A 25,887-nucleotide genomic window follows, 5' to 3' on the forward strand; every position below is an offset into this window, starting at 1 on the left:
TGAATACATATTGGCCAATAAGCTTCTCTGTATAGCGCAGCCGAAGCCGGCCGTTATGACGAAGCTGGATGCCTGAGGCTTGTCCATGGAAAAGTTCGAGATAGGTCTCGAAAAAAAGAGAAGCACGAGCTATTCCGCTAGTTGCTCGTGACGTTTCACTCTTTCTTCGTTCAACTTTTGCATTTCTCTGTAATAATTTTTTTTTTAGAGTCAAATGAATCCTTACAGTTCAAGATGAATCCTAGTTTGATATCAAAGGCCGCCGCTCCCGCGCGTGTCCTGGCGCAAAATGCACCCAAGGTTCAGTGTTTAAGGAAAGGTGCCCAGCTTCATACTGCGGCATGGCGGGCCGGTTCTCAAAACCGATCTTCTTTGAGGAAGAGGACTCGAGCTCCTTCAGCGAAGCGGGTGAGTAGAACAATACCAATTGATAAAGCTTTACATTTCTGATATGTGATAGTTGTTCCATGCTACAAATGCCGTCCAGCAGAAGGACCCTTACCAAGCTCTTGGTGTTAGTAAGAGCGCATCGGCTGGCGAGATTAAAAAGGCATACTACGGCCTAGCGAAGAAGTTCCATCCCGATACGAATAAGGACCCCCAGGCCAAGGATAAGTTCGCCGATATTCAATCCGCATACGAGATTCTATCCGACCCGAAGAAGCGCGAGCAGTATGACCAATTCGGCGCCGCTGGCTTCGATCCCAGCGGAGGAGGTGCCCCAGGTGGTGGTGGTGGTTTCGGTGGAGGGCATCCATTCTCTGGCTTCGGAGGATTTGGTGCACAAGGAGGGTTCGGCGGCTTTGGTGGACAGGGAGGTTTCGGTGGTGGCGTCAACTTCGAGGATATCTTTTCAGCATTTACCGGACAACAAGGCTTCGGCCGCCGTGGACGACAACAGGCTCATCAGCAGGAGATCCTGGTCGGTGATAATGTCGAAGTTCAAGCTACCATCAGCTTTATGGAGGCGGCGAAAGGCACAAGCAAGACGCTTTCGCTCACACCACTCAGCACGTGCGGCACATGCAAGGGTAACGGCCTGAAGGCCGGCACATCGAGAAGTGCCTGCAGTGCTTGTGATGGAACGGGAACCCGAGTACACTTCATGCAGGGTGGCTTCCAAATGGCATCTACTTGCGGAACTTGTGAGGGTACCGGTACGGTTATTCCTAAGGGATCTGAGTGCAAGACATGCTCAGGAGATGGTGTTGTGAGGGAGAGAAAGTCAATCACGGTGGATATCCCTGCTGGTATCGAGGATGGCATGCGACTTCGAGTTGACGGTGCTGGTGACGCACCTGCTACTGGCCGATCTTCCGACCCCAGTGCTCGCGGCCAGAACGGAGATCTATACGTCTTTATCCGAGTTGCTAAGGACCCCAAGTTCCGACGAGACGGCTCCAATATTCTTTACACTGCCAATATTCCTCTTACAACTGCCTTGCTGGGTGGCCATGCAGAGATCCCTACTCTGGATGGAACAGTCAATGTCAAGGTTGCCACTGGCACTAATACTGGTGACAAGATCACACTTCCTGGTATGGGAATGAAGCGCCTCGGTTCTCGACGTGGTGTCAACGGTGATCTCCGGGTCGAATACCGAGTCACCATGCCCAAGTATTTGACCGCCAACCAGCGAACTATTGTTGAGTTGCTTGCCGACGAAATGGGTGATAAAACCGCCAAGCGTGTGATGGGCGTCGGTTCTTCAAGGTAAGGCACTGATTGCAGCCTGAACGGTTTGAGCAATTAACACTGACCATCCAAGGGACCCAAATGACCCTGAATCGCACAAGAATGAGGGCTTCCTCAAATCGCTTTGGCATACACTGACAAATAATCCCGCTCACCAAAAGACGAACGAAGATTCAAACAAGAATGATGACTCGAACAAGAAGTCCGATGATAAGGATAAGAAATAAATAACTTCCGACTGATGATGATATGTCTCATATATTGGGGGTATTATTAAAATTAGAACGGGAGAAGCGCATTTGTTGGTGTTCAAAAGGTTCATATTTTTTGTATGGCGTCGGTGGAGGGTTATGATAGCCCAACTACTCATGTAGATCTGCCAACTACATCAGATCTGTTGTATACTAATCCTGTAGTATAGAAGAGGAGCTGGGAAGCTCCAACGAGGCCACTCTCCTCACTGAATTGTAGTTCAAGTCACTTAAAGGTGTACGTTGGATATGAATGATACTACGAATACATCACGCGGTCTACGTCAACGATACAACATCATGTTCATGATGAACTTACCATGCTGAAAACCGACGTTTCCAGAGTCGAGCGAGGAATGAAACCTTGGAGCACCTTGTCTGCCTTGATTAGAGTCCAAACCGTTCATCATAATTATTTAACTCACATACCAGCGCGACATTGTGTAGTGTAGCCGTGTCCCTTCGTGCTGTCTTCCCAATAAACTCCATCGCGAAATACCAAGGTCTCTAGCCGATGGGCTTGAGCTTCTTCTTCTTTTTCTTCTCGCCACCTGATCCCTTCTGGAACTGTCGCCAGCTGCTGATCCGCTCATCCCGGGTGGCCTCCCAGTCCTGTTCATGCTGCCGTTTGCGCTTACGCTCTTCCACCTCGGCATCAGTACGTCGTTGTTCACGACCTTCTTCCTGGAGCTGGGCTTTCATCTGGCGACGCCGGCGATGCTCGTTATCAATGAGAACATCTCGGGCCTTTGCGCGCCACATTTTCCGGAACTCTTCCGTCTTGAGCTCTTCGCTGTCGACAGTCCATTTGTTTTCGCGGATAAGCAGCATTCGTGCGTCCGCGATAGCTTCATCTAGTCGTGCACGGTGCTTCTCGTCCATGAGCTCTGTCTGGGCCTTCTTTAGCCGATCGAAGGCATCTGGTGCCAGTGGGTTCTTTGTTTTATCGGGATGGATGAGTAGAGACTTCTTGCGGTAAGTAACCTTAATGTCTGAGTCAGGAACACCAGGTTGGAGATCAAGAACGGCGTAGCTATGGGGAAGTTAGATCTCAATTTAGAGAAATGATGGGGGTTTCACGTACGCATCCAGGCGAAATGCCTTCAAGATGCGGTCAATCTCAGCATCCTAGAGGCAGAGTCAGCGAGAGTCATAATGACTGATATAGTTGTCGCAAACAACTAACCTTATCAAATTCTTTGGCTTCAAGCTCAAGAACATCGAGCGCGTCTTTATCTTCTTTCGAATCTTTGCTGGACATTCTGGGTGATTGATCACTTTCTAGAAGTTGAAGTGATGAAGAACCAACAAGGTTGAAGGTTAGGTATGCGATAGCATGTAGCAGCGTTGGAACTGAGTGACCCACTTATATGCCCCGCGAGATAAGATAACAGAAAAAAATATTGGAAAGAGAGCTACTGAGCCTGTTGGACTATCTGAATTCTACATACATATTGCTAATATCAACGGCGCGTCACAATGCCACAACGCGGCGTCTCACCGACCCCTTCAGATGGAGAGATTGATATTTTTGGGTCACTATACCCCGGCGACGGCGAAAACGAGAATGGCGGCAACGATGGCAGCGCGGACTTCGACTTCGACGGCTTGTTAAACGGCCCAGAGCCCGGCAACGATGACAACGATGAGGCCTTCATTGCCCTTCAACAGGCAGCTTCTTTTCGCAAAGCATCCAATCTGAAGGGCAGAACAGTCAAGAAGGGTGGAGGTTTCCAGGCAATGGGTAAGGATGGCAACATATGGGGTGAAGAGACTACTAATATCTTCCAGGTCTGAACAGCAACCTCTTAAAGGCCATCACACGGAAAGGTTTCTCGGTCCCAACTCCGATCCAACGTAAAGCCATTCCTTTGATTCTCGACAGAAAAGATTTGGTAGGCATGGCTAGGACAGGTTCCGGAAAGACAGCAGCCTTCGTTATTCCTATGATCGAGCGATTGCGCGCACATAGCGCCAGGTTCGGAACACGAGCGCTTATCCTTTCACCCTCTCGAGAACTTGCGATCCAGACTTTGAAGGTTGTGAAGGAATTCAGCAGAGGGACCGACTTGAAGTGTGTTTTACTTGTTGGTGGTGATAGTCTGGAGGAGCAGTTCGGGTCTATGGCTGCCAATCCCGATATTGTGATCGCAACACCTGGACGATTCCTTCACTTGAAGGTTGAAATGTCTTTGGACCTTTCTTCTATTAAATATGTGGTTTTCGATGAAGCTGATCGTCTGTTTGAAATGGGTTTTGCGGCACAACTGACAGAGATTCTTCATGCACTTCCCCCTTCAAGGCAAAGTTTGCTCTTCTCTGCGACATTACCTGCCTCTTTGGTTGAATTCGCGCGCGCCGGTCTACAAGATCCAAGTCTTGTGCGACTTGATGCCGAGACGAAGGTCTCTCCTGATCTAGAGAGTGCTTTCTTCTCTGTCAAAGGTGCCGAAAAGGAGGGGTCTTTGTTGCATATACTCCACGACGTTATCAAGATGCCAGTTGGAGCCCCAATGAACCCAGAGGATTCCGAAAAAGGGTCCAAGAAGCGAAAACGGGGTGCAGATGGTTCAAGCGGCAAACCCACAGAACATTCCACGATCATCTTTACAGCAACCAAGCATCACGTCGAGTACCTCGCCAACTTACTGATTTATGCCGGTTTCGCTGTTTCTTATGTCTACGGATCCCTTGATCAGACTGCGCGAAGAATCCAGGTCGAAGATTTTCGAAGAGGCAAGACAAACATTCTAGTCGTTACTGATGTTGCTGCACGTGGTATCGATATTCCAGTTCTTGCCAATGTCATCAACTTCGACTTCCCTCCTCAGCCCAAGGTTTTTGTTCATCGAGTTGGTCGTACTGCTCGAGCAGGCCAACGTGGTTGGAGTTACAGTCTTGTAAGAGATACTGATGCTCCTTATCTTCTTGACCTTCAGTTGTTCCTTGGTAAGAAGCTTGTTATTGGCCAGGAGACCAAGAACCCATCATTTGCTGATGATGTGGTTGTTGGCGCATTAAAACGAGATCCTGTGGAAGCTCAGGTAGAATGGTTCAACAAAGCTTTGTACGAAAGTGAGGACATCTCAGCGCTACGAGGAGTTGCTATCAAGGCAGAGAAGCTCTACTTGAGAACAAGGAACTCGGCAGCTAGTCAAAGTGCGAAGCGATCGAAAGAGCTGGTCGGAAGTGAGGGTTGGACACAACTTCATGCACTCTTTGGGGAAGATGTTGACGGAGCTGAACAAGCGCGAGCCAATATGTTGGCTAGAATCAGTGGTTTCAGACCTCAGGAGACTATCTTTGAGATTGGCGGTCGCCGAGACAAGGGAACGACTGAAGCTGCCGAAGTAATGAAGCAATTGCGAAAGAGAATTACGCCACGAAGACAAACGGAGAAGAAGGATGAGGACGAGTTCGACGGCATTGATGACGATGTGCCAGCTGGTGCCGAGGGAGACGCCGTGTCTGATGAAGATGAAGACCAGATGGAGGTCGACGAGGCCCCTGAGGAGTCGGATGATGGCTTGGAGGTCACCGTATCCAACACCAACTCAAAGAAGGGACAGACAGATTGGCGAGACTCAGAAGTGTTCATGTCTTACACGCCTCGAACATTCAACGCCGCCGAGGAACGTGGCTACGGCGTGTCATCTGGTGGCCAGGACTCTTCCAACTTTGTGGAGGCTGCTCGCGGCGTGACCATGGACCTTACAAATGATGAGAACGCCAAGAGCTTCGGTGAGCCAACTCGCTCAAAGATGCGTTGGGACAAGAAGTCCAAGAAGTATGTGTCCCGAGAGAACGACGACGACGGATCCAAGGGTGCCAAGATGATCCGTGGCGAGAGTGGTGTCAAGATTGCAGCCAGCTTCCAAAGTGGCCGCTTCGACAAGTGGAAGCGTGCCAACCGTCTCGGCAAACTCCCTCACGTCGGCGAGGCAGAGCGTCCTGGCGGTGGTGCGAACCATGTCGCCCACATTCCCTCTGGTGTCCGCTACAAGCACAAGCAAGAGAGGGCACCAAAGGAGGCAGACAAGTACCGCGACGACTTCGAGGTTCGCAAGAAGCGTGTCGACGAGGCGAGAGAGAAGCGCGTGGGTCGTTTCCGCGATGGCATGGGAAGCAAGAAGGAACTCAAGGGCAGGGACGATATCCGCAAGGCGAGACAGGAGAAGGAGAAGAAGAGGCTCAAGAACGCTCGACCTACCAGGAAGAAGTGATTTGTCGATTAGAGTGGCATCTACGCATGGCGTTTGGTCGATTTATAGAAAAGATAATGCGACTTGTTTCATTGAGAATTCTTACCCCTGAACATTATATGCGATGTTGGTTGGTTCAGTCACCCACTCCGCTCTCCATATCAGCCAAACATGCATTTCATATTGCAAATTTCACTGTTTGTTTTCCCATAGAACCAGCACTGTCCCTCTACAAGTTTTTTGAAGTGACCAGAATATCAGTGGACAGGACACATACAGATTTGCATACCCTAGGGACACAGGGACATTACACAAGACGCTCGGTGGACCTCAAAACAGATGACGATTTAGCACCTAGCTGTATGAATAGATAAACAATGCGAGTCTTTAGAGTGTATTAGAGTGCTCATGCAAGATTGGTTATTTATATAATTTTCAGCGCATGCTAACATCATAGTGGCAACAACCAACGTCGCCAACTCACACAACAACACGAAGCTTTATATTCACCGAGCACAAAGAGCTGCTGTGTAACAGGGATCCTAATCAAAGCATACATGTATCCCATCTTCGGCCCGGCAAGTTAATGCTACCCCAATCATTGTCCTGGAACCCGATCACGGATAGCTACATGAGCCAGCACCTTGATAAACTGCTTCTTTAATATCCGTCTTCGCTTCGCTGTCTGCTATCGGTATGCTCGATGGGCCTGGGTGATGGATAGAATTCATCTCTGACCTGTTTGGCTGTTGTTGACAACAATTCGCTGCTGTTTGTCCTGCAAGCTGATGGGATGTTATACCGGCTTCCTAGGAGAGTTCATTTATTCAGACCTTTTTTCTTTTTATTTTTATTTTTATTTTTATTTTTAGCGCAGAGGATCACTTATTGAAGACCAGCAAAGGATTATAAAGCCGAGTTGACCCCATTGATAATGGGAAACCCCTTGACACCTGGTTTTGCAAAGCTGTCGACCCGAGGGACCAGAAGCGAGAATCCAAACGAAGATACAACACAATTTCTAAACGAAAACCACAACTTCAAAATATCACAATGAAAATCACAAAGAAGCAGAGGCTGATAGCTACAATATGCATATCGTTCTCGTTCTTTGCAGCTGAATTAGCTGGTCAGTCAAATATCATCTTGGGAACCCTAGACTGACGGCATATAGTTGGGTTCTATACTCACTCCATCGCCTTGATCGCCGATGCCTTTCACTACGTATGAAAGTCCCCTGTGAACCAAGATGGAGATGGATACCTGACAACAAACAGCTTAGTGACCTTATCGGAATAGTTGTCGCTCTGATAGCGCTGATAGTAGGTTGCTGAGCTGCAACTCAAGTGTCTTGTTTAGCTTACCATGATAGTTGCAAGAACATACGAAACCAGCCCCACAAGGATACACATATGGATGGCACAGAGCAACGATACTAGGAGCATTCTTCAATGGAGTCTTTCTTTTGGCACTGGGGATCAGTATTCTAGTGCAGGCTGTTGAGCGATTCGTCCATTTGACTCGTGAGTTCTCAGTCTGTTTACACAACCACGACCAGAAGAGACTAACAAGATAGGCGTCCAGCAGCCTTTCCTGATCATGATAGTTGGTTGCGTTGGTTTGGCACTCAACGTTCTCGTACTATCTTTCCTTCATGGTGAGATAAGATTTTACCCTCCTCTGATATTCGCAACAACACTCGCTGACTTACAGCTCCAGAGCATGACCATGAACATGGTCACCATGAAGGTAGAAGACACAGCCATGATGATAGACAACAAAACCAGGAGACTGCTGGACCATTTACTAACGAGGCAACAAGCGAGAGCCTGACAGGTTTGGCACACGTAAGTATAGCATTACTATATGCTTTTGAGGTCTTTCTCATTAACAATAACTCAACAGATCCCTATTAACCACCATAATCATAGACACACAACCGTGTCCGTGAAGAGCCCAGGGAGGGACTTGGGTATGCTTGGCGTTTTCATTCACGTTCTAGGAGATGCCATCAACAACATTGGAGTCATCATCGCAGCAGTTCTGGTCTGGCAGCTCAAAGCAGAAGGTCGATACTATGCGGACCCAGCAGTGGGAATCTTCATCTCACTCATGATTCTCCTGTCAGCTATACCATTAGTCAAGAAAAGCGGCGCTATTCTACTACAAACTGCGCCCAAAGGCGTCAACCCTGAAGACGTCAAGCATGACATTGAAATGGTAACAGCGTACAGCTCATTCGGTTCAGAGCCAAGACTGACAAGCATTTAGATCCCTGGCATCAAATCGGTGCACGAACTGCATATCTGGCGCCTGGACCAACACAAATTTGTCGCCTCTGCCCACATCGTCGTCGACGGTAGAACTGTCCAGGGCATTGCAGACAAGGCTAAGATCATCATGGAGTGTCTCCACGCATACGGGGTTCACTCAGCAACCCTACAGCCTGAGGTTCTCGAAGCGAGCCCCGTGACCATGCTTGACAGCGACCCAGGCTCTCAGGGCCAGGCAACGTCGATCGACGCCAATCACAGCGTGTTCAGGACTCAACGACCGCGAGGGGGCGAGCAAGAATGCCAGGTGATTTGCGGAAGCTTGTGTGATGGGCTGAGGTGCTGTGCGCCAGTGCACCTTGAGTGATCGACGGTCTTGATGCTGTTTGTTATAGTCGTCCGAGCCTGAGGCGAAATGTGGCGAGGAGGAGAGGGGTTTGAGAGGGGCCAATTCGTGAAAGAAGTCCCAAAAGTTTATTCCTCAGTGGTTTTGTGGTCTCCCCCACGCTAAGAGAAAAGGGACATCCCTGAACTGACTGTGACCAGCAAGCAAACTGTGACTGTGCTGCGGTCTTTTGCCGCCGTGTTTGAGTGGCGTTCAGATTCGACTTAGTGAGCAAGGGCTTTTGAGTGATATGTTTAGTTAGCGGGAGAAGCCGGGGGAATTATCAATGAAGCTCTAACATATGCCTCAAATAACGGGGTAATGAATTGTGAATTGTGAGGATAGCGGGGTTGTAGTTCATAACTTGATGCTCACAATACAATGGAATGCAGCCAAGCCTCGACTAACATAACAAGTCTCACTATTAGTCAGGTCATTGAGTGTTGTTAAGCTGTGTCATTGTCACCACAGAGCAGAGGGATCTCGCGGCTGAGGTGATGTGATGCATTTTCCACAGGATCAGAGACCCTTGGCAGGATTGACAGTCAGCCTCATGATGGCATATGCACAAGTCACACCACTTGCTTTGGACCCTTGAAATGTGATAACGTGCTAATCTAAATGAGGAAAAGCTTATGAGCAACGCATTAAGAGATCTGAGGCCAGCCACCATGATCCGAGCATAGCATGCGAAAGCTAGGATGGCGATGATGGTGCTTAACATGGAGTGTGGTGAGCGAGGGTTTAGCGTTACATTGAATGCAGGCAGCCAAATTAAATAAAGTGTTTTTGAAGGTAAGATTTTCAATGTTCATAGAAGTGACTTACGGGGAGACATCTTGTCACAAGTCAGCTGCTCATTTCAGTGAGACGGTCAAGGGACGGCCCGCCCATCACTAGTCGATCCAGGCCAATGACGATGGCAGACGTCGAACAAGACTCACAATGCCAAAAAGGTGACAGAGTAAGCGAACAGGTGCTTTGCAACCCATCCCGTGACTCTGTGATGTGCTAAGAGTAACATTTGCCGACAAAGCATTAATAATGTTACTCCCAATGGCAAAGATTCGCTGAAAATTGTTCCTTGCGATCAGATACGGTCAACCTCTGACCAGGATTTCTGAGGTGGAAACACAACTGTCTCTCTTAACGTGAACCGGTCTGCCAGGATATGCCTGACACGCATTTGAGCGCAGCTGCAGCCGTAATTTGGTGTGGAGAGTTGATATTGATCAAGTTCCGATCGAGTGACCCAGCAAATCCGAGACGATGATCCGGATGCAATCTTGGGTTCCCAAACACTCGGAGGATATAGCAGGGATTCTGGTTGGTAACCTCTCCAACCCAAGATGTGACCTGTAACAATCCACAGCAAGGATGGAATAAAAGCTCATGCGGCCGCTCCACGCGCGCGCGCGAATGCGGTGGCTCATTTCATTGTCAGGTCAAACAAAAGAGCGTCTGCACCAGGGATCTTGAAGCGATTCCTAAGCTTCAAAGTGAATGGATATTCCGTACTGTGACTCGTTTGTTTACGCAGAGACGAGGCAGAATACCAGTAACCGCCAAGGGCTGGTTAACTGCGGAGACTGGGGCGGGCTGCGGGCTAGGGCGGTTGCAATGTGCGAGGACCCTTTCTTCTGCTGCAGCTCATAAGCTATGGTTACAGAAGCGAGTGCTGGGCGGTGAGATGGATGTTGAAGAGGAAGACAAGTGGAGTGGAGTTGTGAGGGTGGAGGTGGAGGTGGAGGTGGAGGTTTCAATAAAGTTACACGTGATGAACGCCATGTTCGACATAGGCAGACCACAGTACATACAAGAGACAGTGAGTTATGGTTAGAGTTAAGGAGGGATGCATAGATTCTGAAGCCTGGATAGAACGATATGTCATTGCAAGACATCAATAGAGAGTAAACTATGCAGTTGAAAAGGGAGTTGACGAAGCAACTTCTAGGGAGACAACTAAGACGATAACAACTAAAACATCAGCTATGATAGTTTGCTAACTAAGAATGCAGCCATTCATATTACGGCTAGCCACCACTGTAGTCGCTGGACTCTCAGGCCGGCACTTGTATTTGTTTCCAAAGATTGATAGCCAGTTTCTTTGGCCCCATACACATAGCTGCAGCCACAGAGTATGTAACTGAGCAGGGAAGGAAACATGGTTGAGATATGCGAATTGCCCAGATGGGTCACTCGTGTTGTTGACAGCTCATCTTGAGACATCAAGAAGGGTTATCAATTCCGTCGTCACTCTCATGTACCTTGATCATCATATCTTGAGGCTATTCAACAAGTGATCTGCAAGACAACTGCAGGCAGCCGGAAATTCGGACAGAAATTCCTCTTCACCGACAAGAAGGCAATATCGCAAGTCTTTTAATGAATACGTACCTTGACCTACTGATAGTGATCTTTACCAACATGACGGAAAATAACAGATACATACCTATGTGGTTGCAATGGCCCGCTAACGGGATGCAGATCGACAGTCCAGACCTCGTGTGAGTGCCGCTCCGACATAGCCTCGACAGCCCCAAATTGCTGATAGTGAACAAACAAGCCAGACCTGGACAACTCTGTTAAAGTCGGTATCGAATTGTTGAGGATAATAGCGCGAACGTGACTCATTTGCCACGGAGTGGCCGCTGACCGCGTCCTTTCTTGTTCCTGTAGATCACTAATGGAGGGGAAAACACAAACGACATGAGCCTCGAGGCAGCTTATCGCGGGGCATTTCGTGGCGGGACATGACGATGGCGATGCAACCCCACGGCGCATAACATCCAATGGAATTAGACTAGCACCTGTTCTACGGATACAAACGTGCAAGCGGCCGTTAGGGCCGAGGCCTCAGACAAAACACTAACTAAATGTCTAGTTGACTGTTAGTTGTGAGATTCTCTAGTAATGAAACAAGTGAATGACCTTTGAACCGAGCCCTTGAGCCGAGAAGAGTCCAAAAGATATCCGTACCTGAGCGTGGAGTATCGTCTGTTTCTATGCCTGCTCGGTAAAGAGGATCATTCGAATCGATCGAACCCGAAGATACGGTGATGGTACCTTGTGGCATGCTCAGCTCACATAGCATCGCGCTGCCTGCATCGCATTCGCAAGGGGGCCATTGACATCAAGAAGGATCAGGGATTAACCACTGCCCATCGGGATCCTCTTTGATTCAAAATTCCGATATTTTGACTGACCAGGGGCTCGAACTAAGGAATAGGCGAGTTCAAATACGTACAATGTTACACAGTAATGTCAGGCATCTGGTTTGATCACTGGCATGGCAGTGTTTCTTGGCAGAATGTCATTCAATGTCATGTAAAGGGGGTTCCCACGTCTTGATATCCTCAAAGGGTCAACCGGAGCTGTATCCGGCAATGCGAGTCAAGCTCTACGGATCGAGATGTCAATGGACACCGCGCGAGTCGAGCCCGAGTTATTTGTCAAGTAGAGTGATCCTACTAATTACGTACTGATTGAAGGATTCTACAACGGAGTCACCGGAGAATTTTTCTCTTCTTACGGCAGTTCGAATCGAGTGGGTGAGAGATTTTAAAAAAAAGGTAGGTAGTTGAGAGACAAGCTCAACCTTCACACCACAAACAAACAAATTCGCATCCATCTCGGAGCCGACTCTTCGTTGTGCTAATTGAGTCAAGGACGCACAGCGCACACACACACTTTTTCTCTTAAGTTGCATGTACAATAGCGTCATGTGTACGGTGCACGTTTTCTTGAGCCAATAGAACAGACGCCAACGGGTAGGTCAATGTTACCAGCCGATAGCGGCGGCTTGCAACTGCGCGCGTTGGTGATGGCATTGTGATGACCAGAACAGGGGGTTGTGATAGTTTCATACAAAATACCCTTACCTTGCCTACCGACATGTACAACTACAAGAGCTACCTACCTTACAGTTGGGCTGCGATCGATACGCGCAAATTTGAAACTCTCGCCGGTCGATGCCTTATTGATCATCCATGTCAATGAATTCGCAGCTCGTAAATTGTTCGCTTACGGACTCGCTTCTCTTAAGTACCTGCTGTATCTCGAGTACAAGCCCGTCAAAGCAGAGCACGAGACAGCGGAGGACAGGACGGGGCAGGGAGTTGACTTGACTGCGGCACCGTTACCCATGGCGTTCTTTAGCCGGCTTCTTGATGCTTGGCCTCGGCATGTCTAGCTTATACCGTAGACGCTAGTGTGCGCGATGGTTGCTGTGTTGAGGATTGGGCTGAGTTAGTTGTGGAAGTCGTTGTAGGAGGAGTGTCAAGTTAACGTTGCTGCGTATTCGGACTTGTGGACGTCAGAGTCAGTCAGTGTTGTAAGTGTAGTAATTGCAACAGCGGAGAATTTCATAATGTACCCGGCCTTGTAAAAGACATCCAATCCTGGTCTAGGAGTTTATGAGTAAAAAACACAAGCCATTGACATGTCAGAGCACACCTAGAGTTCCACTATCATGACCGTCACCATGGTATTTAATCAGAGGCCCTGACCTTGTCTGCCATGTTTTGAACCCCGGAGTTTCCATTATCTATCTGTCTGCCTTATGTCTTTTGTGTCTCGAGGAAGAAACAGTCAAGATAGTCGAAGCTGAGTCTTTCTGGTCCTGAATAAATTTGGGCTAGATAATAACAGTATTCAAAAGATGCCGTGCTCTTCTATCAATATTTTTAAGCCTCATGTAATGATTTCTAATGACCGAAATAGGAACGAATTCCTTCTCTTTCGTTTACTTGTGAGACGTGAGTTGCTGGTCTTGCTGCGACTCTGATCAAATCATCAAAGTATCAGTACTACATATCTACTGAAACTCTTTGGGCCTTAGCTACTGGGAAGACCCTGGTCGGGGCCCGACGACTGTCGATTTAATGGTTGCTTTCACCGCAACTTGAGGGCCAGGGATTTGAGGATTGGCGGACGTCGTCTCTTTTGATGCATACAAGGCGCTTGTATTTCTTTTGAAGCTGGTTGACTTGCATGTGCTTTCTTACCTTATCTTGCTCTGAAGTCGTTCCAAATCCCGTCAAGGGCACAGGCTGAAGTCAAGGGGGTTCAGGTCCCATTCGCCTCCATTCTCGATAATCACAATCAACTCCATCTTCAGGCCTCGACCCTCTTTTCTCCGTATTTCTGTTTTACAATATTTACTCCGGCTTGCCCTTCTGCGATCAACCACAGACAAAAAGGCCAGCAGAGCCGCCGACGACAAGAGAAGAAAAAAAAGGGTCGGGTAATTGTTTTAGCAAGGCCCGCCGTTGTCGTCGACTTCAACCTATCATCTTAAAGGCTTTGTCTGTGGAATGGCATCGCCCACACCGAAGATCCATTTATTAGGTGTTTAGCCACCCGCAGTGCCGCCGCAGAAACATTAACTCGAGATCCAACTTGTTACATAAACGTCGCCGCTTCGAGTATTCTCGCCGTCGTCGAGTTTCGGTTGAACGAGTTTAGTTTATTGGAGTCACGGCTCATCGGCTCGGCACAACGTACGTTCTCGACTCTACAGTAACAGAATAAGGAGATCATTCAAAGTAAACATTTTTGGGCAAATCAAATCTAACCAAAAACCAAACCAAAGTTGACCATCTTTGGCTGTTAGACAAAAGTCTCTCTGCCCCGGCTTTCAGTTCCAGCCGCTCCGGCGTGGTTGAAGAGTGTTGTCTAGCATCGGGTCTCGTCATTCGGCATCAGAGTCTCCTTCAGCGCCCGTTTAATCTAAGACTCTGGGGAAACAAGATGCCGTCCATTCCTCGACTGTGATCATCTTGTTCTCCTCCGATCTATCCACCCATCCTTGCTGTACAGGCGGACGAGAACGAGAGAGAAGAGTCCAGTAACCCAGCTTGGTAATAATCCACAGTTCGTCTGTTGTTGATTCTCCTCCGATCCATATCCATCTAATTCATAAATTACCCACCCATACACATGCAATCTCCACTGAACCATTCCCCATCTCATCTCCATTCTCCATCCTGGCTCCGAGCTAAGAGGTACGGGGCATCTTGTACCTCGTGGTCCAACCACCACCAGCGCCAACCCTTAACCGCCACTAACGAGCTGCCTGGAATACCTGGCACTGCGGTACCGCCCGGAAGCTTTAAGCCCACTAGACCTCAGCGCACACACGCCCAAAACTGGGCTGCCACCCGCCCCAAGTTGGCCTTGTCCCGAGCATCTGGATCAACAACAACTCTCACTCACCTCGAGCATTTCCATTGATTTTGACTTCATCTCAACTCATTTACATTGACGTCTATGACAGCGTTCTCGAACTCAAACTCACTCTCGCTGCCACCGCCCGTAGAACAACTTCTTCAGCTCGAAACCCCTCTTTACGAGCTTCCACCTGCAGCTACCGACCCCATCTCTCCTGTTGATCACTCGCAAAGACCGCATATCGTCTGCCTCCACCCACGAACTATCAACCCCTCACACGCAGCAGAAGCACCAGCAGCAGCCAACAGAAACAACCAACAACAACCCTTCTGCTCTCCGCATCTCGCGCTTCGTAACGTACCGTACCGTATCATTCGCACCTCGCGTCACCTCGAATTCTCCCAGTGACCAAAAGGATTCAACCACTCATAATCAATCCAGTATCAGCTGTGCATGCTCTTCTCATACACTCCCATCACAGCTGTTACCCATTGCTGAGCACGAACCACCATTGCCACCCTCCAGCTCCCGCCACAGCAGCAATCAACCTCACTACCGCCACCTTTTTCTTTGGCACTTTGGCAAACAAAGCTTCCAGCTTGGATCTTGCTTTGTTCGAGCATTGAGCTTTAAGATTTCCGAACTCCTTGACCCCTCCATCTCAGTTTGCGCCCGCTCTAGCTATCGGTTTCTCAAGCTCAAGCTGGAGTGAATCTAAGTTCCGCTTCTGCAAGCTTATTGCAATTTCACATGCCACGCGCAGTGGTTACTATGCGATTACGCCCAGCTCGAAATACTTCGTTACCCATCTTGATTATGGCTCGCCGTCGTAATTAATATCGACGGCCGCCTTTCTTATTAACTCAACCTGCTGCCCAAATCCCTGAGTGCGCCTCCCGACATGCTCGGCCGGCTCTTGCACTTGGGCACTGGCGGCCCTTCAGCCACGCCTACACAAGCCAGTACAAAGACATCGAGACCAGTATCCTCACTTGAATCTGCTCAGGAGGATATGGTAACTCGAAATCTGCTTTTTCCAGACGCTGATGCTTTGTATCAGCATCGCAATGATCAAGTGTTTCCCCTATCAACCACACCAACAACCCCTGCCACTTCTACCGCCAATGCTTTTGACTACAGCGGCGATGTCGACTTGGACGTACGCGATGTTAGGGTTATCATAATGCAGGATGCCCTAGGACCTTCTAATGCATCTCTTTTGTTTGACAGCCACCCTGCTCCTCCAGTATCGCCCACAGAGCGTCCGCCCATTCCTCCAGAGTTTCGAAGAACACCAACTTCACCGCGCAAAAGCAGTCTTGGAGGCATATCACGACCTTTGGTTATTCAACCGGAAGGACCTCAGCCTTCGCCTCGACAGGGTGCTTTTGATCGACGAGCCTCCCTTCAGGGGCGCAGGGATAGTCATGTCGAGTCAGATGGACAGAAGGCTGCTCGCGAGTACCGCGAGGAACTCGCAACGTTCTCAAGCTGCATCTTTGGAAACTCTGAATTAATGTCCTACAAAGGAACATCGACAAAGGTCCATGTTGTCCCTGGCGACTCACGTCCTGCTGAACCTTCAAGCAGCATTATTGGGGATGGACGGAGCTCTATCGGACGCTCCAGCGCGCGCTCAAGTCGGCTTTCACAATCCTTCTCCTCACAAGCTTTCTCCCCCACAAATATGTCCGCAGTCCAAAACCACACCTCTACCTCGCGTCCCGGCGAGAAGAAGAAGGTTCTAATAACTCGCTTATTTCCTGTCAACCTTACTGTTGATGACCCAGAAACCAACGTATCGCCTTCTAAAGATTATGCAGACGAGAGTGCAGGTTTCCCCTTTCCAACAACAAGCGACGAGTCTGTGCCCAAGAAGAAGAAGCCTCAACCGAAGCAACGACGAACGCCGATGTATGCCGTGGTCTTAGTAGTCCAACTACCTGCTGCAAACACCACCTCAACTCGAATTTCATCTATGAACCAGTCCAAATCTGCACAGCGCGAATCAAGCTCTTATAACGATCAAGAGTTTTTCCCATCATCTTTCAGCTCAGCCCGTCCTTCAGGATGGACAATGGTTGGATCCGGAAATGGTGATGGGTCAGACACTTATACACCCGACATGGAGGATAGAATTGATTCACTGACTCGACATTGGGATATCATCATGAGGACATTGACTCATCTTCAATCTGTGGTGGCCACCACACTGGCCACGTTGCTCAAGCAGGTCGACCTGGCTTCTCCCGGTCCAGCCCCTGGACCGGTTCCACCTCCAGTAGTAACTAACAAAACTGGCAGAGCACATTCTTTCTCAGACCAGCGCCGGGGTGACATGCCTCGAATTAAGCCTTCGAAGAGCACCACCAAGCTGGTTTACCTTTGGCCGAACTGTCTCGCTGAGGATAAATCTGTCGAAGGGGAAGTCGATGCCGCTAGACACAGAATTGTTATGGGATTGAGCGCAGCAAGAGTCGTAACCGGCCAGGGGCGCTGGGGGATTTGGCGTGACGAGGCTCGATGGACCTCCAAGTGGGTTGCTGGCACTGACAATCAGAACCAGTTCCTCTACAATCTCCTGACTGGGTTTCTGTCAACCCACACAGACTGGCTGCAGGCTCTTTGCCCTCCCTCTTATCGAAGACGGCTCTATCTTCAGCAGAAGAACCGAAATGAGGAGGATCTGTCGCTGCCGGCACGAACCATTATCGTATCCGATGACAAAATGGTTGCTAGGCGCCTCATTTTTCTTCTCTCAGCCTTTCTTCCTGCTAATTCTCAGTTTCCTACAACCCGTGCTCATCGGCCCAGCACTTCGACTTCCGTTGGAACATATTCCAATTCGCCCCCGACCTTCGTAATTCCTGTTCTACGGGAAGAGTCCCTTCGTCGAAAGATCAACAGGCGCACAGGTCTCCGCCGAGCCTCGCATTCTAGAACAACGAGCCAAAGCGCCAGAGCCTCAGCTGTCCCCATGCAACTTGCCCATCTGACAATGGATCGCAATCATGAAAGGCGAGTTTCAGATGCAGCCTCAATTCGACCCCCGAATTTTGCAATGTTTGGCAACGATATTGTTAGCAGGAAGAGCAGCGCTGCGACAACTACAACAATTATGCCCGAGACCACTATACCGCATTTCTCGACAGCTCAGCGAGTCGAATCCCAGAGAAGGCCTCGCCCCAGTAGTAGCGGTAGTGTCGCTACTGACGACTTGAAGCGCTCCTTGAAGCGAGGTGAAAGTACAGGCGCGATGAGCAATGCCAGCAGCGACTCTAGAAGTCAAAGTTCGCGCTGGGGGAGCGTCATCAGCGGCCTGTGGAGCACTCGACGCCGCGACTCAACCTCTTACAGCACCTATAGTGGGTATGATCCGAAATCGCCCACCAAGGCCTCGTTCCATAGAACGGATAAGCTGTCTCAGATGGTGGAAGAAGCATCTCTTGCAGAAAACCCAAATATTCCTTCATCATCGGCTCGCCGCCCTTCTACTGATGCTTTGAAAGGGACTGGTACACCAAGAGAATGCAAAGGTCACAGCCGAGAGCCATCTATTCGCCCTGACAGGACACCTGACCCAAATGGCGCATTTGAATCGCCCGTTAAAACATCTATCAATGCCGACGACGGCGTCATTGACGTAGATATCTCCTTTCCTGACTACATGACGTCCTTTGAGTCTGCCATCAGCTCGCCTTCAAGCAGTGGCTACTTGTCTACCCCTGGACTGCAAAATGGACTCGAGTCATTCGAACAGGCCTCACGCTTGTGCATCGATGGCGATCTCCCGCTTAACGCTGCTGGCTGGCTGAACCGTTATCATCCTGACTTTGCTCTTCAAGCCATCCCTCCTCAGGAGGATCTCATGCAGCAAATCAAGGCATCTCTCCAGGCTGAGCCGACGCCTCCGCCGGTCCACCCCATCTTGGGTGACCTCAATGAACGCTGGGTTGATATTAGCAGCGTTATGATTGCTGATACTACCACCAACTCGATCACTCGTCTGCGGTACCGTCGACTTGTCAAACCACGATCGCCAGCTGATCATCGACCTCTCACTGGCCCACCTGGTCTTTCGACCTCTTATGGGGGGCTTCTTACTCCCTCAATTCTCCCTTACGAGACTCAACTTGAGGAGGAATGGATCGAGGAGCCTGTCTTGCATCCTGATGAAACCCTGACTGATGCAGTCGAAAGAGTCATCAGCCTGAGTCAGGATACCAGCAAAGATCATTCTTTGGCTTCCTCTCAAACACATAGCGATACCCGCATGAGTACCGAGGTTGAGGAGCCTCTATCTATCACGGCTCCCATCACGCCAGCACTGCCTCAGGCACCCTTGGAGATCCCCCGTGTCCAGTGCAAGACCGTTGTTCTCTCTGCTCTTGAAGACAGTATCCGCGAAGTCATTGACATTCGCGAGAAGCGGCACCTAGAGACCAACCACGCTAGAAATGGCCGATCACGAAGCCCACTTCACGATGCCATTGGCTTGTGGCTTGACAATCTCGATATTACCGATGGATGAGTTCGACATGAACCACCCTCATCTAACGACTTTTATGACTTTGTTTTCTGCGTTTGTCCCGCATACAGTTTTGTCTGACGGATCTACAATTGCCATCGGACTTTTCCTACCAAGACCTCCAAATGATACCCCATGTGTCGCTTCGTGCGCACACACAAGCCTTGGAAACGGCCATACCAGGAGAAGCATGTGGAAACACTGTTCCGAATTCCCTTTGCTTTTTACGCGTCTCATTTTGGATTAGACCTTATGCATTGTGGCATGTTTGGGTCCTTTATCTTTTTTACCAATGTTTAATTTGCTCTTCTGATTTGCTTCCTGGCCAAGTTGACCATACTAGAGGTTGGCGTTTCGTGTTACGGAAGGGATAGCGATAGCCTTGGAGTTTTGGCGAATATTCATAGCAATATCTACTGCGATAATAGACTATCAACATATTTCTTCAAATCTACTGAAAGAATTACTATGACTTCGCTCAGTTTTGAGACATGAGGTGCTCGTCATGTCTATCAAGTTGCTGTCGAGTCGAGGTCAGCCATTTAAGACGACCTATATTCAGGTATGTGGACCATTCAACGTACATTTATCACTAATTCATGATGATATCTCATATAATATACCAAGCTCTCATCGCCCAGTCAGACTCGATCCGCTATCATACTGAACACTACTCCTTCGCAGAAACGACATAGGACTATTAAGTCGCTTCGTTGGCGCTCCATCATTTCCTCCCAGAACACCAGGCGGCAGTCCCAGAGTGGGTATACTTGCTTCAGGCACAGCCTCCAGAGGTGTCGAGGCCGCTGCTGTTGCAGGCGTGCCCTGAACCTTCTGCCCCTTCTCCATGGCTTCTTTGTAGAACTCCTCAAGCGCAACCTTATCCTTGCAGAACTCGTCTATCTCGGCATTGAGGGCATCAGGATCAGGAGTCGTCGAGGACGAGGCTTTGGTATTCTGATCAACTGGTTTCAGGGCTGGTGAATGGTAAAAGTGTGTCGGTTTGACAACTGGAGATGCAAGAGTTGCTGACTCTGTCATTCCAAAGGTTGAATAGGGGCCATACGATGACATACGACCACCACGTTCGACCAAGGGCGGGTCAGCTGAACGAATCTCTTTCTCGCGAGGATTCGCAGATCGACTGCTGTACAGACGATTTGCGAGAATTAAAAAGTCACCCTCATCAGTAATCTCTGCTAAAAGAGAGCCGCTGCGATGAATGTACTGGGTGTATTTATAATCCGGCTTGCCCCAAGAATAGGTCACATCAACATTGCTTGGGAAGTTGGAGGCTGCCTCCATATCCAAAACGAAGTCGAACTTCTTTAGGATGGCAGTCTGGTAAAAGTGCTTGTTTGGGGACGTCGTTGGACCCTGTGAATTGGGGTCAATGTACGTCTCAGGCCTCTGATCGGGAGGACGCGCTGCGAGCTTGATACGGTATGGTCTTCTGAAGGGGTTTGTCTCAGTAATTGTGCATGCCTCCTTGATAGGGACTTCAACAAGTCGAAGACCATATTGACTGGCCTCTCGAGCCCAACTTTCAACTGCGTCTTCCACCAATTTTGTCGTAACGTTCATCCAGTCGATACGGATATGGTAGCAGCCATCAGGATTGTGGAGACGGTCATAATGCAAGTCGATTCTCTCTGGCCTGTATGATCGCTTGCGGTGGTCAACATCGTACTTGATAACTTTGCTAAGAACAACTCTGGATCGTTTCACGCTGTGAGAGAGCGATATGGTCGGGGTCGTAGATGTTGACGCAGGAGAACCGCCTTCGTCAACCGAACGAGCCGACATAAGAGCTCGAGGCGAGTCTCGGCTGGAAGCTTCGAGACTTGGTGTTGGTGGCACCGCAGCTCGTCGCGAGTTAAACCATCCTACATGAGGTTTGGCAAACTCGCTGGCGATTTGGTAGTAGTAGTTGCCGTCGCGGAACTGATGCCTCTTGTCGACGTGAACAAAAAGTCCCTTGTCTTTGGAATTTCCCGATCTTCCATCATCGTGTACCATCAGAGCATTACCCAGTGCCTCAGCATCTTCTCTAGTATCGAGATCCTCAAAGTTGTCCAGCAGCCAAGTCACCATATCAGAACCGATAAAGGAAGCAGAGTAGAGGCGAAGATGCCACCTTCGGTTCTGCAGTCTGACACCTCCATTCTCAACAGGCTGTTGCATAGCATCAGCTAACGTGGCCAAGTTCAGGTTGGATTTCTTAAAGCGCTCCTTGGCCGAAACAAGTCCCTTTCGATTGCCACCCTCCAGCCCTTCTGTGAGCGGAAGCGTTTCGACTTCAGCAGCAATTACCACTGAGGGGTCATCTGTTTTGTATACAATATCTAGGGGGTTGGGGTCTCTCTTGCGCTTCTGTTGCCCGACCGAATGATATCTTCGTTCGGAGGGAGGGATGTATCGATACTTCTGCCAGGATTGGGCAAGACGCTTGATACCCTCAATTCGCACCTCTTCAGCGTGATCCCCGCCCTGTGTTTTTGATACTGGGACATCCTTCCGCGAGACAGGAATAAGAACGAATCTTGCACGCCAGAAGCGCAGACTGTCCATCATTTCGTCGTGATGCCCAGCAATATATGAATCAATCATGTTCCAATTACGCTCAGGACGAGCGGTCAGGAGATCAATCTCCCGCGCCTCATATGCATCATCGAGAAGAGTTCGAATGGCAGGCTTGTAGATCGGCGAGAAGCCTTGAGAGGTGAATGATGTGTCTGTTGGCTTTCGTACAAAGATGTTCACTTCGACTTCTGTGCCGTTGACGCACGAAAGTTGGTGGATGCTGTTGCCAACAGACATGAAAATGCTTGTGCCATCCTCAAGGGGCTGGTCTCTCGAGAAGATATCACCAATCTTGATTAGATTTTGTCCAAATGCACGGGCGACCCATGGTCCTACTACAACTTGGAAGCCCTGCGAGAATCTCAAGCTAATCAACTCTTGAATAAAGTCTTGCCGGGATTTGGGCTCCTCAACCATGTCATCATCTGTATCTTGCTCAACAGTGTACGGATGGCGATGATATTCGGTATCAAACTGAGTCTTTGAGGGGAAATACTCGGTTGTCAAGGGTACAGAAGCAGGGCAACAAAGAGCTTTCCATTTCTGAACCTTCATCTGGCCGATTTGTGGATAAACATGTTGCCATCGACTATACAATACAGTATCGTCGATCGCAAGGCTTTCCGGGTTCGATGGATTCAGTAGCGTTAACCATGGAGTAATGGAAGTGGTAGGCGACAGAGTTGTTGGGAGGTCTTGAACGGCACCGCCCAACGCACCCGCACGTAGTTTGTTGGTGTAGAGTTTCTGGGCGTCATCAGCGCGAAGGGCATCGGAGGACCTAAGATCACGATCGTCCTCCCTCTTTTGCTGCCGATTATTCAACGACGAACCTATCGTCGATGAGGCTGTCCTTAGTTGTATCGCAGCCATATCGAGGTTTCCAGAATTATTTCTTTTGAGAATGGGAATGCTAGGAGTCATGGGCACTCCTTCAATGATAGTGTCAGGGGTGTCTGTTCGATACTTGTGTACAGACAGTGACGATGGGTGGCTCGCAATTGTTTGGGGCGAGCTTGGCCGTAGTTCTGGGCGGATTCGAGGGGTTGATGGTTGTTTTGCTTCGCTAGATGTAACGCCAGAGGCGTTAACTGTCTCGGCCTTGATCTCTGCAACTACCGCCTTTGGGGCAGCGATGCCAAATCCTCGCTGTCCGAGACTGATCTGCCTCATTAGTTTGGGTTGCTTCGCAACTACTTTTGGAGGCTTTGGAGCAGGTGGTTCAACGCTCTTTTTCAGGCTTGTAGGTGATGGTTTATCGCCGTCCATGATGTTCATCGACAGCTTCCGCGCCGAAGGGCCAAGAATTGGCGCCTTTTTCTCAGGGAGCGAAGTTCCATATAGGCCAGAATCCTCTGCCAGCTGTCTTCTCGTGATCTCATCCAAATCTTTTGCGTATCGTGACGAATGATGTCGACTACGACTGCTGGAGATTTTGGCCCTATGATCATCAAACTCTTGTAGCTGTTTCCACAATGACTTTTCACCAGGACGTGCAAGTCTATCTGGAACAAATCTTTGGAATCCATGAATGTGATCAAATAGAGCCTCCGGGGGACGCTTGTTGGGAATGTAGACAATGTCATTGATCCCAGTATTTCGATACTTCTGTGAGGATGGTGGCTCTGTGATGTTGGCCGGGAAATGCGTGTCAACTTGTAAAGGTGTTGTTTCGATTTCGTTGGTTTCAAGAACACTCCTCATTTGCAAGGCATACATGCGGCATCGGATGTTGAACTCATCTTCGTCATCTTGCACGACTTTGTTAGACACAGATAGAGCAATGCCTTCATAGGACAAGGCCTCGTCAGATGCGCCGGTCCAGAAAGAGACATGAAGCCATTGAGGCAACGCAAAGCACCACTGCTCACTTGTTGCCATAGACATGAGAGGATCTGAACGACGAGAAAGGCTCATTCCCTTCGAAGGCGAGAAAGATTCGCCAAGTGACTGGTAGCTACCGATCACTGGCGTAGGATGATTAGGTGTGCTATCCCGGCTGTGGAACGATCTTGAGAAGCTGGAACGATGAGCATGGCCATGATCATCAGAATACTGCGGATTGCGGTACTTGAAAAGGGGCACGGAATGGAGAGGCATCTTAGGCATGCATATTAGATCAATACCAATACCGTTTCCAACCAATGCCTCAGTTGTCCTCCGCAGTGTCTCATAGTCTACCTCAAAAACGCCAGAGCCCGGACTTATGACTGCAATGGAAATTCCAGTTCTGGTGAGATCCCTGTCGATATGATCATGGGCAAACTGGGACGAAGCTAGGTTAATCGCCTCGAGAACATTGCCATACATAGCATAGGTCGATTCAGCCTTGACACGAGTTGAAGGTGTATCCGTAGGGATGGAACCTTGGCCGTCAATTGCTGCCTGAGCATTGAGCTTATGATGATGCAGACTGATATCCCGACGGAAGAAGTTGAACTCCACCTTCAGCTGATGCAAGATCTTTGTCCACTCTCCACTACCCATCTCGCTGACCACAACTCGATAGAAGTCTTTGTATGGTCGACGCGGCCCAGATGGCTGAATGCCTGTGTAATAATCACCAGATAGGTTGTCAAATTCAGCTGTCAACCCAGTATCATATTCGACACGCGCAAAAAGCACGATGCTCACGAGGTGTTTGGCCTTGAGCATGGCCCATCTCTTGAACAGCGCGGGTAGAAAACCATTCACAACCTTGTTGAACATGATCTCGCCTGAGCTTTCGGCGTCGAATTCCCACATCTCTCTGGCCATTTGGATGAATAGGACATATCTGGCAGATTCGCTGCGGAAGATGGGTCGAGTATCCCGGGTGAAAAAGGCAGAGTGCGTTCTGCGGCCATCAACATAGATTGCAGTGACTTGCGCCTTGATTGTACCCATGAACAACACCGATTGACCTTTATAGACCGTTCTTCCCGTCAATTCACCCACTGTCATTCTCCAGATGTCTGATCTGGACAAGTATTGATCCTTGAACGACAGTTCAACGTGCGACGCTTCCGTAGCTGGGTTCTTCGCATCCACCTGTATATTTGTTAGCAGCCTGAACTTTATGCAAATTGGAATGCTTACCATCGTCAAGAGGACCTGGGAACCTTTCTTCATCCCAAACGCATCTGCAATGTGCTTCAAGACATAGACCTCAATATCGGGATTCCGTGTTTTTGTCTCTTGAGGCATGTCTTTTGCGACAAAGAAGTATTTAAAGCACGCGCTGTCCCCATTTTGAGATCCCGTTGTCCCCTTTGAACCATAACTCTGTTCCTGATTTTGCTTGCTACTGGCACCATGGCCGGTCGAGATCTTTCGCAAGTCATCTCTAGCTGTCGATATACACATCAACGTCCCAGGTTTTATGTCCCCGCCAACTACATCGAAATTGAGCAGGACCTCATCTCTAGCGTAGCCCTCGTTAACGGTCACGGTGCATCGGCGTTCTATTCTTGTTCGCTTCTCTTCCTTGATTGTGGAATGAGTAGATACGCTCGTGGGCGACGCAGGGACATCGGTTTGGGTGCGATCCAAACTTGATCTGCTCAGATGTCGCCAGTGAGGCGGTCCCTTGCGAGGGACCGGGTTCCTCATGATGCCATTTCGTGACATGAGATATGGCTGTCGCTATCGCTATCGGTTGCTATGTGGCAGAATTCGACAGGGCGCGATGCGATCCTGTAGTTCGCATGTTGGTCTCAATAGATTGACACGATTGACGAAGCCGATTGAGAGGCTACAGATGGAATATCACTTGTCGCAATGGCTGTCGTTAGTAGTATTGCGACTAAGAAAGCTGAGG

At 49.2% G+C, this 25,887-nt stretch overlaps 6 protein-coding genes across 6 annotated transcripts; 4 read left to right on the plus strand and 2 right to left on the minus strand.

Moving 5' to 3' along the window:
* Positions 1–234: 234 nt before the first annotated feature.
* BKA55DRAFT_729191 (uncharacterized protein) lies at positions 235–1,781 on the plus strand (the record flags this gene model as incomplete). The annotated part of the gene is made up of 2 exons (XM_046201192.1): positions 235–408; positions 461–1,781. The coding sequence occupies 2 exons, from the start codon at positions 235–237 to the stop codon at positions 1,715–1,717; spliced, it is 1,431 nt and encodes a 476-aa protein (XP_046048834.1). The 3' UTR covers positions 1,718–1,781.
* A 672-nt stretch (positions 1,782–2,453) lies between these two features.
* On the minus strand, positions 2,454–3,207 carry BKA55DRAFT_594861 (uncharacterized protein; the record flags this gene model as incomplete). Its single annotated transcript, XM_046195720.1, has 3 exons — positions 2,454–2,979; positions 3,031–3,074; positions 3,133–3,207. 3 exons carry the CDS (start codon positions 3,205–3,207, stop codon positions 2,454–2,456), a joined length of 645 nt encoding a protein of 214 aa, XP_046048835.1.
* A 185-nt stretch (positions 3,208–3,392) lies between these two features.
* On the plus strand, positions 3,393–6,532 carry BKA55DRAFT_676609 (P-loop containing nucleoside triphosphate hydrolase protein). Its single transcript, XM_046198096.1, has 2 exons — positions 3,393–3,690; positions 3,738–6,532. The coding sequence occupies exons 1-2, from the start codon at positions 3,426–3,428 to the stop codon at positions 6,167–6,169; spliced, it is 2,697 nt and encodes an 898-aa protein (XP_046048836.1). The 5' UTR covers positions 3,393–3,425; the 3' UTR covers positions 6,170–6,532.
* A 669-nt stretch (positions 6,533–7,201) lies between these two features.
* On the plus strand, positions 7,202–8,879 carry BKA55DRAFT_513526 (cation efflux protein; the record flags this gene model as incomplete). Its single annotated transcript, XM_046187904.1, has 9 exons — positions 7,202–7,277; positions 7,323–7,372; positions 7,426–7,470; positions 7,521–7,671; positions 7,725–7,805; positions 7,868–7,995; positions 8,054–8,368; positions 8,420–8,683; positions 8,817–8,879. The coding sequence occupies 9 exons, from the start codon at positions 7,202–7,204 to the stop codon at positions 8,877–8,879; spliced, it is 1,173 nt and encodes a 390-aa protein (XP_046048837.1).
* A 6,860-nt stretch (positions 8,880–15,739) lies between these two features.
* On the plus strand, positions 15,740–19,957 carry BKA55DRAFT_394907 (folliculin-interacting protein N-terminus-domain-containing protein). Its single transcript, XM_046186030.1, has 2 exons — positions 15,740–17,206; positions 17,282–19,957. Exons 1-2 carry the CDS (start codon positions 15,879–15,881, stop codon positions 19,506–19,508), a joined length of 3,555 nt encoding a protein of 1,184 aa, XP_046048838.1. The 5' UTR covers positions 15,740–15,878; the 3' UTR covers positions 19,509–19,957.
* BKA55DRAFT_570795 (uncharacterized protein) lies at positions 19,944–25,887 on the minus strand. Its single transcript, XM_046193021.1, has 3 exons — positions 25,167–25,887; positions 20,090–25,118; positions 19,944–20,025 (listed from the first exon to the last, which is right to left on the minus strand). The coding sequence occupies exons 1-2, from the start codon at positions 25,695–25,697 to the stop codon at positions 20,136–20,138; spliced, it is 5,514 nt and encodes a 1,837-aa protein (XP_046048839.1). The 5' UTR covers positions 25,698–25,887; the 3' UTR covers positions 19,944–20,025; positions 20,090–20,135.

This window comes from Fusarium redolens, assembly GCF_020744475.1.
Source record: "Fusarium redolens strain MPI-CAGE-AT-0023 chromosome Unknown BKA55scaffold_9, whole genome shotgun sequence".
Classification (NCBI taxonomy): domain Eukaryota; kingdom Fungi; phylum Ascomycota; class Sordariomycetes; order Hypocreales; family Nectriaceae; genus Fusarium; species Fusarium redolens.